This window comes from Bombina bombina, chromosome 3 (assembly GCF_027579735.1).
Source record: "Bombina bombina isolate aBomBom1 chromosome 3, aBomBom1.pri, whole genome shotgun sequence".
NCBI classification, from domain to species: domain Eukaryota; kingdom Metazoa; phylum Chordata; class Amphibia; order Anura; family Bombinatoridae; genus Bombina; species Bombina bombina.
Genome location: NC_069501.1, coordinates 1,241,876,925 through 1,241,892,296, shown reverse-complemented (window position 1 = coordinate 1,241,892,296; position 15,372 = coordinate 1,241,876,925). Strand labels below are relative to the sequence as shown.

The window sequence follows — 15,372 nt, the reverse complement described above, 5'->3', positions numbered from 1 at the left end:
TCACTCCCATTTTTAACAGGTCTTCTACACAATGTAAGAACGCCTGTCTTTTTATGTGGTCTGAAGACAACTGCGACTTGTGGAACCTCCCCCTTGGGGGAAGTCCCTTGAATTCCAGAAGATAACCCTGGGAGACTATTTCTAGCGCCCAAGGATCCAGAACATCTCTTGCCCAAGCCTGAGCGAAGAGAGAGAGTCTGCCCCCCACCAGATCCGGTCCCGGATCGGGGGCCAATATTTCATGCTGTCTTGGTAGCAGTGGCAGGTTTCTTGGCCTGCTTTCCCTTGTTCCAGCCTTGCATTGGTCTCCAAGCTGGCTTGGCCTGAGAAGTATTACCCTCTTGCTTAGAGGACGTAGCACCTTGGGCTGGTCCGTTTTTACGAAAGGGACGAAAATTAGGTCTATTTTTTGCCTTGAAGGGCCGATCCTGAGGAAGGGCGTGGCCCTTACCCCCAGTGATATCAGAGATAATCTCTTTCAAGTCAGGACCAAACAGCGTTTTCCCCTTGAAAGGAATGTTTAGTAGCTTGTTCTTGGAAGACGCATCAGCCGACCAAGATTTCAACCAAAGCGCTCTGCGCGCCACAATAGCAAACCCAGAGTTCTTAGCCGCTAACTTAGCCAATTGCAAAGAGGCGTCTAGAGTGAAAGAATTAGCCAATTTGAGAGCATTGATTCTGTCCATAATCTCCTCATAAGGAGGAGAGTCACTATCGAGCACCTTAAGCAGTTCATCAAACCAGAAATATGCGGCTGTAGTGACAGGGACAATGCATGAAATGGGTTGTAGAAGGTAACCCTGCTGAACAAACATCTTTTTAAGCAAACCTTCTAATTTTTTATCCATAGGATCTTTGAAAGCACAACTATCCTCTATGGGAATAGTGGTGCGTTTGTTTAAAGTAGAAACCGCTCCCTCGACCTTGGGGACTGACTGCCATAAGTCCTTTCTGGGGTCGACCATAGGAAACAATTTTTTAAATATGGGGGGAGGGACGAAAGGAATACCGGGCCTTTCCCATTCTTTATTAACAATGTCCGCCACCCGCTTGGGTATAGGAAAAGCTTCTGGGAGCCCCGGCACCTCTAGGAACTTGTCCATTTTACATAGTTTCTCTGGGATGACTAAATTTTCACAATCATCCAGAGTGGATAATACCTCCTTAAGCAAAATGCGGAGATGTTCCAATTTAAATTTAAATGTAATCACATCAGATTCAGCCTGCTGAGAAATGTTCCCTAAATCAGTAATTTCTCCCTCAGACAAAACCTCCCTGGCCCCCTCAAATTGGGTTAGGGGCCCTTCAGAGATATTAATATCAGCGTCGTCATGCTCTTCAGTAACTAAAACAGAGCATCCACGCTTACGCTGACAAGGGTTCATTTTGGCTAAAATGTTTTTGACAGAATTATCCATTACAGCCGTTAATTGTTGCATAGTAAGGAGTATTGGCGCGCTAGATGTACTAGGGGCCTCCTGAGTGGGCAAGACTCGTGTAGACGAAGGAGGGAATGATGCAGTACCATGCTTACTCCCCTCACTTGAGGAATCATCTTGGGCATCATTGTCATTATCACATAAATCACATTTATTTAAATGAATAGGAATTCTGGCTTCCCCACATTCAGAACACAGTCTATCTGGTAGTTCAGACATGTTAAACAGGCATAAACTTGATCAGAAAGTACAAAAAACGTTTTAAAATAAAACCGTTACTGTCACTTTAAATTTTAAACTGAACACACTTTATTACTGCAATTGCGAAAAAACATGAAGGAATTGTTCAAAATTCACCAAATTTTCACCACAGCGTCTTAAAGCCTTGAAAATATTGCACACCAATTTTGGAAGCTTTAACCCTTAAAATAACGGAACCGGAGCCGTTTTAAGCTTTAAACCCCTTTACAGTCCCTGGTATCTGCTTTGCTGAGACCCAACCAAACCCAAAGGGGAATACGATACCAAATGACGCCTTCAGAAGTCTTTTATGAGTATCAGAGCTCCTCTCACATGCGACTGCATGCCATGCCTCTCAAAAACAAGTGCGCAACACCGGCGCGAAAATGAGACTCTGCCTATGCTTTGGGAAAGCCCCTAAAGAATAAGGTGTCTAAAACAGTGCCTGCCGATATTATTAAATCAAAATACCCAGAATAAATGATTCCTCAAGGCTAAATAAGTGTTAATATCAATCGATTTAGCCCAAAAAAAGTCTACAGTTTAAATAAGCCCTTGTGAAGCCCTTATTTACAATCGTAATAAACATGGCTTACCGGATCCCATAGGGAAAATGACAGCTTCCAGCATTACATCGTCTTGTTAGAATGTGTCATACCTCAAGCAGCAAGAGACTGCAAACTGTTCCCCCAACTGAAGTTAATTGCTCTCAACAGTCCTGTGTGGAACAGCCATGGATTTTAGTTACGGTTGCTAAAATCATTTTCCTCATACAAACAGAATTCTTCATCTCTTTTCTGTTTCTGAGTAAATAGTACGTACCAGCACTATTTGAAAATAACAAACTCTTGATTGAATAATGAAAAACTACAGCTAAACACTAAAAAACTCTAAGCCATCTCCGTGGAGATGTTGCCTGTACAACGGCAAAGAGAATGACTGGGGTAGGCGGAGCCTAGGAGGGATCATGTGACCAGCTTTGCTGGGCTCTTTGCCATTTCCTGTTGGGGAAGAGAATATCCCACAAGTAAGGATGACGCCGTGGACCGGACACACCTATGTTGGAGAAATATAATTGTGCTTTATACAAAAAAACATAACCACCATAAAAAGGGTGGGTCTCATGGACTCTTGCCAATATGAAAGAAATGAATTTATCAGGTAAGTTCTTACATAAATTATGTTTTCTTTCATGTAATTGGCAAGAGTCCATGAGCTAGTGACGTATGGGAAAGTAATACCCAAGATGTGGTACTCCAGAGAAGAGTCACTAGAGAGGGAGGGATAAAAATAAAAACAGCCATTTTCCTATTAAAAAAATTAAAACCACATCCAAAAAAATAAGTTTTTCTCATAATTAAAAAAGAAAAAAAACATAACTAGAGGAATCAAACTGAAACAACTGCCTGAACCAAAAACTGCTTCCGAAGAGGCAAAAACATAAAAACTGTAGAATTTAGTAAATGTATGCAAAGAAGACCAAGTTGCTGCTTTGCAAATCTGATCAACTGAAGCTTCATTCATAAAAGCCCACAAAGTGGAGACTGATCAAGTAGGATGAGCTGTGATTCTTTGAGGCAGAGCCTGACCTGACTCCAAATAAGCCTGATGAATCAAAAGTTTTACCAAGATGTCAAGGAAATGGCAGAAGCTTTCTGACCTTTTCTAGAACCAGAAAAGACAACAAATAGACTAGAAGTCTTCCAGGAAATATTTAGTAGCTTCAACATAATATTTCAAAGTTCTTACAACATCCAGAGAATGTAAGGATCTCTCCAAAGAATTCTTAGGATTAATGGTGTTAGAATTTACAATTTAAGGTAAAAATGTAAATGAAGTCTGCAAAACTGCTTTAACCTGATGGAAAATCAGAAAAGGAGACTCACAAGAAAGAGCAGATAATTCGGGAAACTCTTCTAGCAGAAGAGATAGTCAAAAGGAACAACACTTTCCAAGAAAGAAGTTTAATATCCAAAGGATGCATAGGCTCAAAAGAGGAGTCTGTAAAGCCTTCAAAACCAAATTAAGACTCCAAGGAGGAGAGATTGATTTAATGACAGGCTTGATACGGACCAAAGCCTGTACAAAACTGTGAATATCAGGAAGCTTAGCAATCTTTCTGTGAAATAAAACAGAAAGAGCAGAGATTTGTCCCTTCAAGGAACTTACAGACAAACCTTTATCCAAACCATCCTGAAGAAACTGTAAAATTCTATGAATTCTAAAAGAATGCCAGGAGAATTTATGAGAAGAACACCATGAAATATAAGTCTTCCAAACTTGATAATAAATCTTCCTAGAAACAGATTTACGAGCCTGTAACATAGTATTAATCACTGAGTCAGAGAAACCTCTATTACTAAGCACTAAGCGTTCAATTTCCATACCTTCAAATTTAACAATTTGAGATCCTGATGGAAAAACGGTCCTTGAGACAGGTCTGGTCTTAAAGGAAGTTGCCAAGGTTGGCAACTGGACATCCGGACAAGATTCGCATACCATAACCTGTGACGTCATGCTGGTGCTACCAAAAACACAAATGATTGTTTCTTGATGATCTTGGAGATCACTCTTGGAAGAAGAACTAGAGGCGGGAAGATATAAGCAGGTTGGTAAAAGCAAGGAACTGCTAACGTATCCACCGACTCCGCCTGAGGATCCCTGGACCTGGACAAGTACCTGGGAAGTTTCTTGTGCATATGAGAAGCCATCAGATCTACTTCTGGAAGACCCCACATCTGAGCAATCTGAAAAAACACATATGGATGGAGAGACCACTCCCCCGGATGTAAAGTCTGACGGCTGAGATAATCCGCTTCCCAATTGTCTACACCTGGGATATGTACTGCAGAAATTAGACAATAGCTGGATTCCGCCCAAGAAAGTATCCAAGATACTTCTTTCATAGCTAGGAGACTGTGAGTCTCACCCTGATGATTGACATATGCCACCATTGTGATATTGTCTTGCTGAAAACAAATGAATGGTTCTCTCTTCAACAGAGGCCAAACCTGAAGAGCCCTGAAAATAGCATTGAGTTCTAGAATATTGATTGGTAACCTCCTGATCTAACCACCAAGTCAGAGAGAGTCGAACATTGGGATTTAAGGATATCAATTGTGATATCCTTGTATAATCCCTGCACCATTGATTTAGCATACAAAGCTGAAGAGGTCTCATATGAAAACGAGCAAAGGGGATCGCGTCCGATGCTGCAGTCATGAGACCTAAAACTTCCATGCACATAGCCACTTAAGGGAATGATTGAGACTGAAGGTTTCGACAAGCTGAAACCAATTTCATTCGTCTCTTGTCTGTTAGAGTCATGGACACTGAATCTATCTGGAAACCTAAAAAGGTGACACTTGTCTGAGGAATCAAGGAACTTTTCGGTAAATTGATCCTCCAACCATGTCTTTGAAGAAACAACACTAGTTGATTCGTGTGAGATTTGGCAGAATGTAAAGACTGAGCTAGTACCAAGATATAGTCCAAATAAGGAAACACCGCAATAACCTGTTCTCTGATTACAGAGAGTAGGGCACCGAAAACCTTCGAAAAAATTCTTGGAGCTGTCGCTAAGCCAAATGGAAGAGCGACAAATTGGTAATGCTTGTCTAGAAAAGAGAATCCCAGAAACCGATAGTGGTCTGGATGAATCGGAATATGAAGATATGCATCCTGTAAGTCTATTGTGGAGATATAATGACCTTGCTGAACAAAAGGCTGCATAGTCCTTATAGTCACCATTTTGAAAGTTGGCACTCTTACAAAATGATTCAAAATTTTCAGATCCAGAACTGGCCTGAATGAATTTTCTTTCTTTGGGTCAATGAATAGATTTGAATAAAACCCCAGACCCTGTTCCTGAAACGGAACTGTTATGATTACCCCTGAAAGCTGTAGATCTGAAACACACTTCAGAAAAGCCTGAGCCTTCACTGGATTTGCTGGAACGTGTGAGAGAAAAAAAATCTTCTCACAGGAGGTCTTACTCTGAATCCTATTCGATACCCTTGAGAGACAATACTCTGAATCCACTGATTTTAGAATCTGCCCCCCCACCAGCTGAGTTGGAATGACAGCCGCGCCTTCATGCAGACTTGGGGTCTGGCTTTGTTTTCTTAAAAGGCTTGGATTTATTCCAACTTGAAGGTTTCCAATTGGAACCAGATTCTTTAAAGGATTGGCTTTCTGTTCCTTATTCTGTCAAAAAGAACGAAAACGATTAGAAGCTTTAGATTTACCCTTAGATCTTTTATCCTGAGGCAAAAAAAAACTCCCTTCCCCCCCAGTGACAGTTAAAATAATTGAATCCAACTGAGAACCAAATAAATTGTTACCTTGGAAAGAAAGAGATAGTAATCTAGACTTCGATACCATGTCAGCATTCCAATATTTGAGCCACAAAGCTCTTCTAGCTAAAATAGCTAAAGACAAAGATTTAACATCAATTTTGATATCAAAAATAGCATCACAGATAAAATAATTAGCATGTTGAAGCAAGCGAACAATGTTAGATAAATCAGTATCTGTTTCCTGTTGCGCTAAGCTTTCCAACCAAAAAGTTGATGCAGCTGCAACATCAGCCATAGCTATAGCAGGCCTAAGAATATAGCCAGAAAATAAATAAGCTTTCCTAAGATAAGATTCAAGTTTTTCTATCTAAAGGATCCTTAAAAGAAGTACTATGTTCCATAGGAATAGTAGTAGGTTTGGCAAGAATAGAAATAGCCCCATCAACTTTGGGGATTTTTCCCAAAACTGCAATCTAGCTGCTGGCAAAGGATACAACTTTTTAAACATAGGAGGAATAAAAGAAGTACCAGGCCTATCCCATTCCTTTGAAATCATATCAGAAATAGCATCAGGAACTGGAAAAACCTCTGGAGTAACCACAGGAGGTTTATAAACAGAATTTAAACGTTTACTAGTTTTTGTATCAAGAGGACTAGATTCCTCAATATCCACCTCTTAACAAGGAATGTATATACTCCATCTTAAAGAGATAAGTAGATTTGTCAGTGTCAATAACTGAGGTAGGATCTTCTGAATCAGATAGATCCTCATCAGAGGAGGATAATTCAGTATGTTGTCGGTCATTTGAAATTTCATCAACTTTATGAGATGTTTTAAAAGACCTTTTTACGTTTATTAGAAGACAAAGCCTTCTGAATTGCATCAGCAATAAAATCTTTTATATTCACAGGGATATCATGTACATTAGATGTTGAAGGAACAACAGGCATTGTACTAGTACGGATGGATACATTCTCTGCATGTAAAAGCTTATCATGACAACTGTTACATACTACAGCTGGTGATATAATCTCCGCTAATTTACAACAGATACACTTAGCTTTGGTAGAAATGTTATCAGGCAACAGGGTTCCAACAGTTGTTTCTGAGACATCTTGCAAATGTAAGAGAAAAAAACAACATATAAAGCAAAATTATCAATTTTCTTTATATGGCAGATTCAGGAATGGGGAAAAAAAATGCAAACAGCATAGCCCTCTAAGCATAAAAAAAGGCAAGAGGCATATAGGAAGTGGGGTTTAAATAATTAAAGTATTTGGCGCTAAGAGTAACAAAACCTTGTGCAAAGAAACCTGGCGTTAACTAAGACACTGGAAATGACGAATTTGCGTCACCAAACATATCTTCGCGCCCAAAAAATTCTCGTGCCAAAAATGACGCAATAAATATCAGCATTTTGTGACCTCGTGAGCCTAATTTTGCCCGCAAAATTTAATGAAAAAAAAAAACAGTCTATTTGAAGAAAAGACTATACCCCAGGTAAGAACTTCCTAAATATGTTTCCCAATTTTAAAACTGATAGTGTGCAAAAGGAAATATAAATAAACCTGACTCATGGCAAATATAAGTACAATACATATTAATACATAAAGTGCCAAACCATAGCTGAGAGTGTCTTAAGTAATGAAAACATACTTACCGAAAGACACCCATCCACATATAGCAGATAGCCAAACCAGTACTGAAACGGTTATCAGTAGAGGTAATGGTAAATTGAGAGTATATTGTCGATCTGAAAAGGGAGGTAAGGAGATGAATCTCTACGACCGATAACAGAGAACCTATGAAAATATTTCCTGTGAGGAAAACCATAGAATCAATAGGCGATACTCCCTTCATATCCCTCTGACATTTACTGTACTCTGCGAGGAATCAGGCTTCAAAATGCTGAGAAGCGCATATCATAGAAGAAAAATCAAGCACAAACTTACTTCACCACCTCCATAGGGAGGCAAAGTTTGTAAAACTGAATTGTGGGTGTGGTGAGGGGTGTATTTATAGGCATTTTGAGGTTTGGGAAACTTTGCCCCTCCTGGTAGGATTGTTTATCCCATACGTCACTAGCTCATGGACTCTTGCCAATTACATGAAAGAAATAGGAATACGGGAATTACAATTTTTGAATAAATGTGATTACAGCAGAGTTATATACAGATTTTTTTTTTTTTTTAAACAAAAAGCAAGATCTACTGAAGAATGAACAATTTTAGTAAGTTTTGCATACAAATGTATTGTATAACATTAGCACAGCCCCAAACCATATTAATTTGCCCATTGCAGTTACCAGTTTAAAAGCATTCCCATTTTTAATATAGGTATTGTCTTTATTTTAAAATCCCTCACACTGGGGTATGTATAATCAGTGAAGCACTATTTATAGTTACACACAAAAAATCACAGTCAGGGACCTCACTTCTTTTTATAGCCATACAAATGACATGGGGCTGCGACATGGCTTAAAGAGACAGTAAACACCTAACATTTTATTGTTTAAAAAGATAGATAATCCCTTTATTTACCATTCCCCAGTTTTGCATAACCAACACTGTTATATTAATATACTTTTCACCTCTGTAATTACCTTGTATCTAAGCTTCTGCTGACTGCCCCCTTATCTCAGATCTTTTGGCAGACTTGCATTTCAGGCAATTAGTGCTGACTCTTCAATAACTTCACGTGCATAAGCACAGTGTTATCTATATGAAAGACATGAGCTAACACCCTCTAGCTCTGAAAAACTGTCAAATGCATTTAGATGAGAGGCGGTCTTCAGGGGCTTAGAAATATGCATATGAGCCTACCTAGGTTTAGCTTTCAACTAAGAATAACAAAGAACAAAGCAATGTTGATGATAAAAGTAAATTAGAAAGTTGTTTTAAATTACGTGCCCTATCTAAATCATGAAAGTTTAATTTGACTTTACTATGCCTTTAAATACATTTTATGTTGTTTTTTTGTTTGTTTTTTTATAACAAATGCTTGTATGCATTAAAAAACAATAAAAAAATAACACTATGTATAAATAAATCATAACATTCATTGTAGGAATAGATGTGAAAACATACCTATAGATTCTTCAAAGGCAAACAGGACTGTTTTGCCATTATCCACAAGAGTCTTTATTCTATTTCCAATCCATTTAAACCCTGGCAGTGTTTCCTATTAAAATTAAAACAAACACATTTGTAAACTACTTCTATCTGTATATGTACGTGCCTACACACCTATTTATTAAATAATCAATATATAAATAAAGATAGGAACATTATTTCACACATTGCATGGAACCCTATATGTGCTGGCAAGACACAGTTTCCTGATTCTTACTTTAAAGATGAAAATCTGACAATCTCCACCAAGAAAGACTGGGAGAATTTTTTATAATATGGTAACATTTTATCAGTTTTTACTTAAAGTGATAGTAAATCCTAGAGTTTGTGAAACGCTAGGATTTACAATTGTAACAAATAAAGGGGACTTTCAGGCTGCCCACAGCAGAACGCTATTTTGCTGTGTGGTGACGTTTCCACCTCTTAACCAACAGCTATTCAAGCCAACTGGCGCCAAGCCAGATCGCCTGCACAGCTATTGGCTAAGAGGTGGAAACGTCACCTCAAAGCAAAATAGCGTTCTGCTGTGGGCCGCCTGAGGAGCTCAGTATGGCGAACGCTTCAGTCAAATAAAGGAACTTTCAGCATGAAGTATTTTGTATTTCATGACCGAAAGTCCCCTTTATTTGTTCCACTGGTAAATCGTAGCGCTTCACAAACGCTAGTATTTACCATCACTTTAATATTATTTTTTTTTGCTTCTTTTGGGGTTTTTTTGTAACCAACACCAAATATGAATGTTAAATGATATAATGAGTAACCAATACTAGATATATTAAAGCTGTGCCAGAATAACATATGAGATAACAGCTTGATGTGTCATAAACACTTAAAGGGACATGAAACCCAACATTTTCCTTTTATGATTCAGATATCGAGCATACAATTTTAAACAACATTCTATTATACAATTATTAATTCATTTGCTCCATTCTTCAGATATCCTTTGTTGAAGAAATAGCAATTCACATGGGTGAGCCAATCACACGAGGCATCTATGTGCAGCCACCAATCAGCAGCTACTGAGCCTATCTAGATTTGCTTTTCAACAAATGAAATAATAGAAGTACATTGGAAAGTTGTTTAAAATTACATGCATTTTCTAAATCATGAAATTAAAATTTTGGAGTTAATTTGCCTTTAACCTTATGAAATGCCAAGCACAAAGAATTGTGTAGCTGGAAATGTATAAAAACATTAAATGTACGCTTCCTGATAATTTAATTTCTTTTGAGGTGGTGAGAAACAAAGAGTCCATTACTTCTGGGATTCAACTCCTGGCCACTAGGAGGCGGCAAAGATTCCAAAAACTCCAAGATTACTCGAACCTCCCACCTCTCTGACAAGCCAGTCTTACGTTTAGCCAGGTAATGAGAAGTAGACAGGTAAGAAAGGACAGAGCAGGCCAATCAGGTGCAAAACTACAACTGCGGCCAGAAAATAATACATTTTTTGAAAAAAGGCAAATGCCTAATTTCCAGACACCTCTACCTGGAAAACTTTCCTGCCAAAAGCCGCTTCCAAAGAAGCAAAAACAACAAAGTGGTAGAATTTAGTAAAGGTATGTAAGGATGACCATGTTGCTGCCTTGCAAACTTTTTGAAGTCTCATTTTTTTAAATGCCCAGGAAGTGGAAACTGATCTGGTAGAGTGAGCAGTAATGCGCTTTGGGGGAGACTCCCTTCCCTCCAAGTAAGCTTCGTGAATTAAAAGCTTTAATGAAGAAGCTAAAGTAACAGCCGTGACTTTCTGGTCTTTGTGTAGACCTGAGAAATAAATCAATAAATTAGAGGATTGACTAAAATTCTATGTAGCCCGAAGATACCATTTTAAGGCTCTCACTACATCCAAATAATGTAGAAGTCTTTCTGTAGAACTCTTAGGATTAGGACAAAGAGAAGGAATTACAATTTCCCTATTAATGTTGTCCTAGGAAACCACGTTTGGCAACAAAATTAAGTTTAGTTCTCAAAACACCTTTAGCTTGATAGAGAACCAGAAAATGTATGCTTGCCTGATAAATTTCTTTCTTTCCGGACATGGAGAGTCCACAACGTCATTCCAATTACTAGTGGGATATTCAACTCCTGGCCAGCAGCAGGAGGCACCACAGCAAAGCTGTTACATGTAACTTCCCTTACCCATAATCTACAGTCATTCAGCCAAAGGAAAATGGAAAAAGAAGAAAAGAAAAGGGTGAAAATGTGCCTGAGGTTTACTAAAAAAAACCTGCTGAATAATAATTAAAAAGAGGGCGGGGTTGTGAACTCTCCATGTCCGGAAATAAATAAATTTATTAGGTAAGCATAAATTTTGTTTTCTTTCCTATGACATGGAGAGTCCACAACGTCATTCCAATTACTAGTGGGAACCAATACCCAAGCTAGAGGACACGGAATGAACAGGGAGGGAGAAAAAGGCAGGGGGACCTAAACAGAAGGCACTTGAAGAACCTTTCTCCCAAAAGAAACCTCAGCCGAGGCAAAAGTATCAAATTTGTAGAATTTGGAAAAAGTATGCAGGACCATGTTGCCGCCTTACAAATCTGTTCCACAGAAGCTTCACTTTTGAAAGCCCAAGAAGAGGAGACAGCCCTATTGGAATGAGAGGAGTCAGTCCTATTGGAATTAGTCATAATTCGCTCAGGAGGCTGCTGTCCAGCAGTCTCATAAGCCAAACCAATCAAACTTCTCAACCAGAGAGACAGAGTAGTAGAAGTGGCCTTCTGACCCTTATGCTTTCCAGAGAAAACAACAAACAGGAGATTGTAGAAAATCTTTAGTAGCTTGTAGCTGCGATAAATCGGAATGGTCTTCATTCCATTGACGGAGCATGCAAAGCTGCAGCGGTTGCAGATGGAAATTACAACGTTTCAAGCCTAAAAAGGCTCTTAATCATGTATAATTGAATACACACAGGTACATGTCATTATAAACCCTTACCTGTTTATTCAACATCCTGTGTTAAGCTAATTGCACAACAGTGCCATCTTGTGGATATAAAATTCAATGCAGCACAAAGTTATCACAGGATGTGCACAAACATACAACAAAACATTTACTTAAAAAAAAACATATCTATGTGCAAAATTTAAAAGAGGTACATAACAACTTTGTAGAAAAAATGTGTGGTTCAACTCATGTTTTCTTACATATTATTCAGAATATATACATAATTCTTTTCTCAATAATTATTCAGTAAAAAAGACTCCAATCAAAATCCTTGTTCATGCCTTTTGGTCTCATTGATTCCAATTTATATACCCAAAACCTTTCCCTCATCTTCAACAAATGTTCTCAATCTCCACCCCTTCTAGGCCTATCTACCTGTTCTAAGATTTGAAACCTAAGTTGGCTGATATTATGACCCATAGAGAGGAAGTGAGAGGATACTGGAGCTTCTTTATTTTTACTTCTAATGTTGGATTTATGCTCAGTTATCCTCTCCCTTACCTCTCTACAGGTCTCGCCAATATAAATTTGGCCACATGGGCATTTGATAAGGTAGATACAGTATGTAGCTCTACAGGTTAAATATTTGTTAATTTTAAATCTCTTCCCAGTGGTGGGATGATAAAAACTATCTCCCTTGATCATGGAACTGCAGTTGCTGCAATTCAGGCATGGGTAGCAACCTAGTTTCTTAGGCCCAATAGTTCTCTGGCTTTCTTGTTTATGGCTACCAATGTCTGAGTGCACCAACATATCTCTAATGCTCCTGTTCTTTTTATAAGCCACCATTGGGTTTTCTCTGAATTCAATAATTTCTGGGTGGCACTCTCTTAATATACGCCAATTCTTCTTTAGAATACCAGTTACTTTGTTGCTCAACCTATTAAATTGTGTAACAAAAATCATACGATTAGTTTTTGGTTGCTTAATTATCTTATCTGTTCCCTCCAAAATCATATCCAATTGTTTAGAAACAAGCAGAGGAGGATAATTTCTATCTATGAACTTACTGGCCATCTGCTGCAGTCTATATTTACATTGGTCCTGATCTGTTACTATTCTTTTAACTCGAGTAAATTGACTCTTAGCGATTGATTGAAAAATGTTTTCTGGATGACAACTCCCATATTTTAACAAATTATTCCTGTCTGTACTCTTAACATAGAGGTCTGTATGTAAGAACCCTCCCTTGTTATACACAAACGTATCCAAATATTCAACCCCTACTTCATTCATGTTCAATGTAAATTTAAGTCCCATAACTGAGTCATTAAGATCTTGTACAAATGACAAGAGGCTACCAACGTCGCCCCCCTCACACCCCAAACACATCATCAATATATCTCCACCAGGAGGCGCCATATCGTTGGAATATACAAAACATTCCTCAAAATTATTCATGAAAATGTTGGCGTATGTGGGGGCGACGTTGGAGCCCATTGCCGTCACTCTTCTTTGTAAGTAATATACATCACCAAATAAAAAATTATTTTGATAAAGTATAATAGTAAGTAATTCAACAAGAAAGCCAATTTCCATCTCAGTATAATCACCATTTGATCTCAAGACATTCTCAACTGCTGTAACCCCACTAGTGTGTTTTATAGAGGTGTATAGACTAGAAACATCCAAAGTATATCAAATACATTTACTTACAACAAATCCAAGATCTTTAAGTTTAGCTAGAAAGTCACTGGTATCTCTAATATATGAATTTGCTTGTTTTACAAATGGCTGCAATACCCTGTCTAAAAAGACAGAGAGAGAGGAAAAAAACAGAATTTATGTTTACCTGATAAATTACTTTCTCCAACGGTGTGTCCGGTCCACGGCGTCATCCTTACTTGTGGGATATTCTCTTCCCCAACAGGAAATGGCAAAGAGCCCAGCAAAGCTGGTCACATGATCCCTCCTAGGCTCCGCCTACCCCAGTCATTCGACCGACGTTAAGGAGGAATATTTGCATAGGAGAAACCATATGGTACCGTGGTGACTGTAGTTAAAGAAAATAAATTATCAGACCTGATTAAAAAAACCAGGGCGGGCCGTGGACCGGACACACCGTTGGAGAAAGTAATTTATCAGGTAAACATAAATTCTGTTTTCTCCAACATAGGTGTGTCCGGTCCACGGCGTCATCCTTACTTGTGGGAACCAATACCAAAGCTTTAGGACACGGATGAAGGGAGGGAGCAAATCAGGTCACCTAAATGGAAGGCACCACGGCTTGCAAAACCTTTCTCCCAAAAATAGCCTCAGAAGAAGCAAAAGTATCAAACTTGTAAAATTTGGTAAAAGTGTGCAGTGAAGACCAAGTCGCTGCCCTACATATCTGATCAACAGAAGCCTTGTTCTTGAAGGCCCATGTGGAAGCCACAGCCCTAGTGGAATGAGCTGTGATTCTTTCGGGAGGCTGCCGTCCGGCAGTCTCGTAAGCCAATCTGATGATGCTTTTAATCCAAAAAGAGAGAGAGGTAGAAGTTGCTTTTTGACCTCTCCTTTTACCGGAATAAACAACAAACAAGGAAGATGTTTGTCTAAAATCCTTTGTAGCATCCAAATAGAATTTTAGAGCGCGAACAACATCCAAATTGTGCAACAAACGTTCCTTCTTTGAAACTGGTTTCGGACACAGAGAAGGTACGATAATCTCCTGGTTAATGTTTTTGTTAGAAACAACTTTTGGAAGAAAACCAGGTTTAGTACGTAAAACCACCTTATCTGCATGGAACACCAGATAAGGAGGAGAACACTGCAGAGCAGATAATTCTGAAACTCTTCTGGCAGAAGAAATTGCAACTAAAAACAAAACTTTCCAAGATAATAACTTAATATCAACGGAATGCAAGGGTTCAAACGGAACCCCCTGAAGAACTGAAAGAACTAAATTGAGACTCCAAGGAGGAGTCAAAGTTTTGTAAACAGGCTTAATTCTAACCAGAGCCTGAACAAAGGCTTGAACATCTGGCACAGCAGCCAGTTTTTTGTGAAGTAACACCGACAAGGCAGAAATCTGTCCCTTCAGGGAACTTGCAGATAATCCCTTTTCCAATCCTTCTTGAAGGAAGGATAGAATCCTAGGAATCTTAACCTTGTCCCAAGGGAATCCTTTAGATTCACACCAACAGATATATTTTTTCCAAATTTTGTGGTAAATCTTTCTAGTTACAGGCTTTCTGGCCTGAACAAGAGTATCGATAACAGAATCTGAGAACCCTCGCTTCGATAAAATCAAGCGTTCAATCTCCAAGCAGTCAGCTGGAGTGAAACCAGATTCGGATGTTCGAACGGACCCTGAACAAGAAGGTCTCG

The 15,372-nt window shown here is 38.7% G+C and overlaps 1 protein-coding gene across 2 annotated transcripts in view; it reads right to left on the bottom strand.

The window, feature by feature from the left end:
* PGM2L1 (phosphoglucomutase 2 like 1) overlaps nucleotides 1–15,372 on the bottom strand; it is a 292,082-nt gene that overhangs the window by 75,534 nt on the left and 201,176 nt on the right. For both annotated transcript variants that reach the window (XM_053708758.1, XM_053708759.1), the window contains one exon: nucleotides 9,065–9,158. In XM_053708758.1, the coding sequence (XP_053564733.1) occupies nucleotides 9,065–9,158 (94 nt within the window). The remainder of the gene's footprint in view (nucleotides 1–9,064; nucleotides 9,159–15,372) is intronic.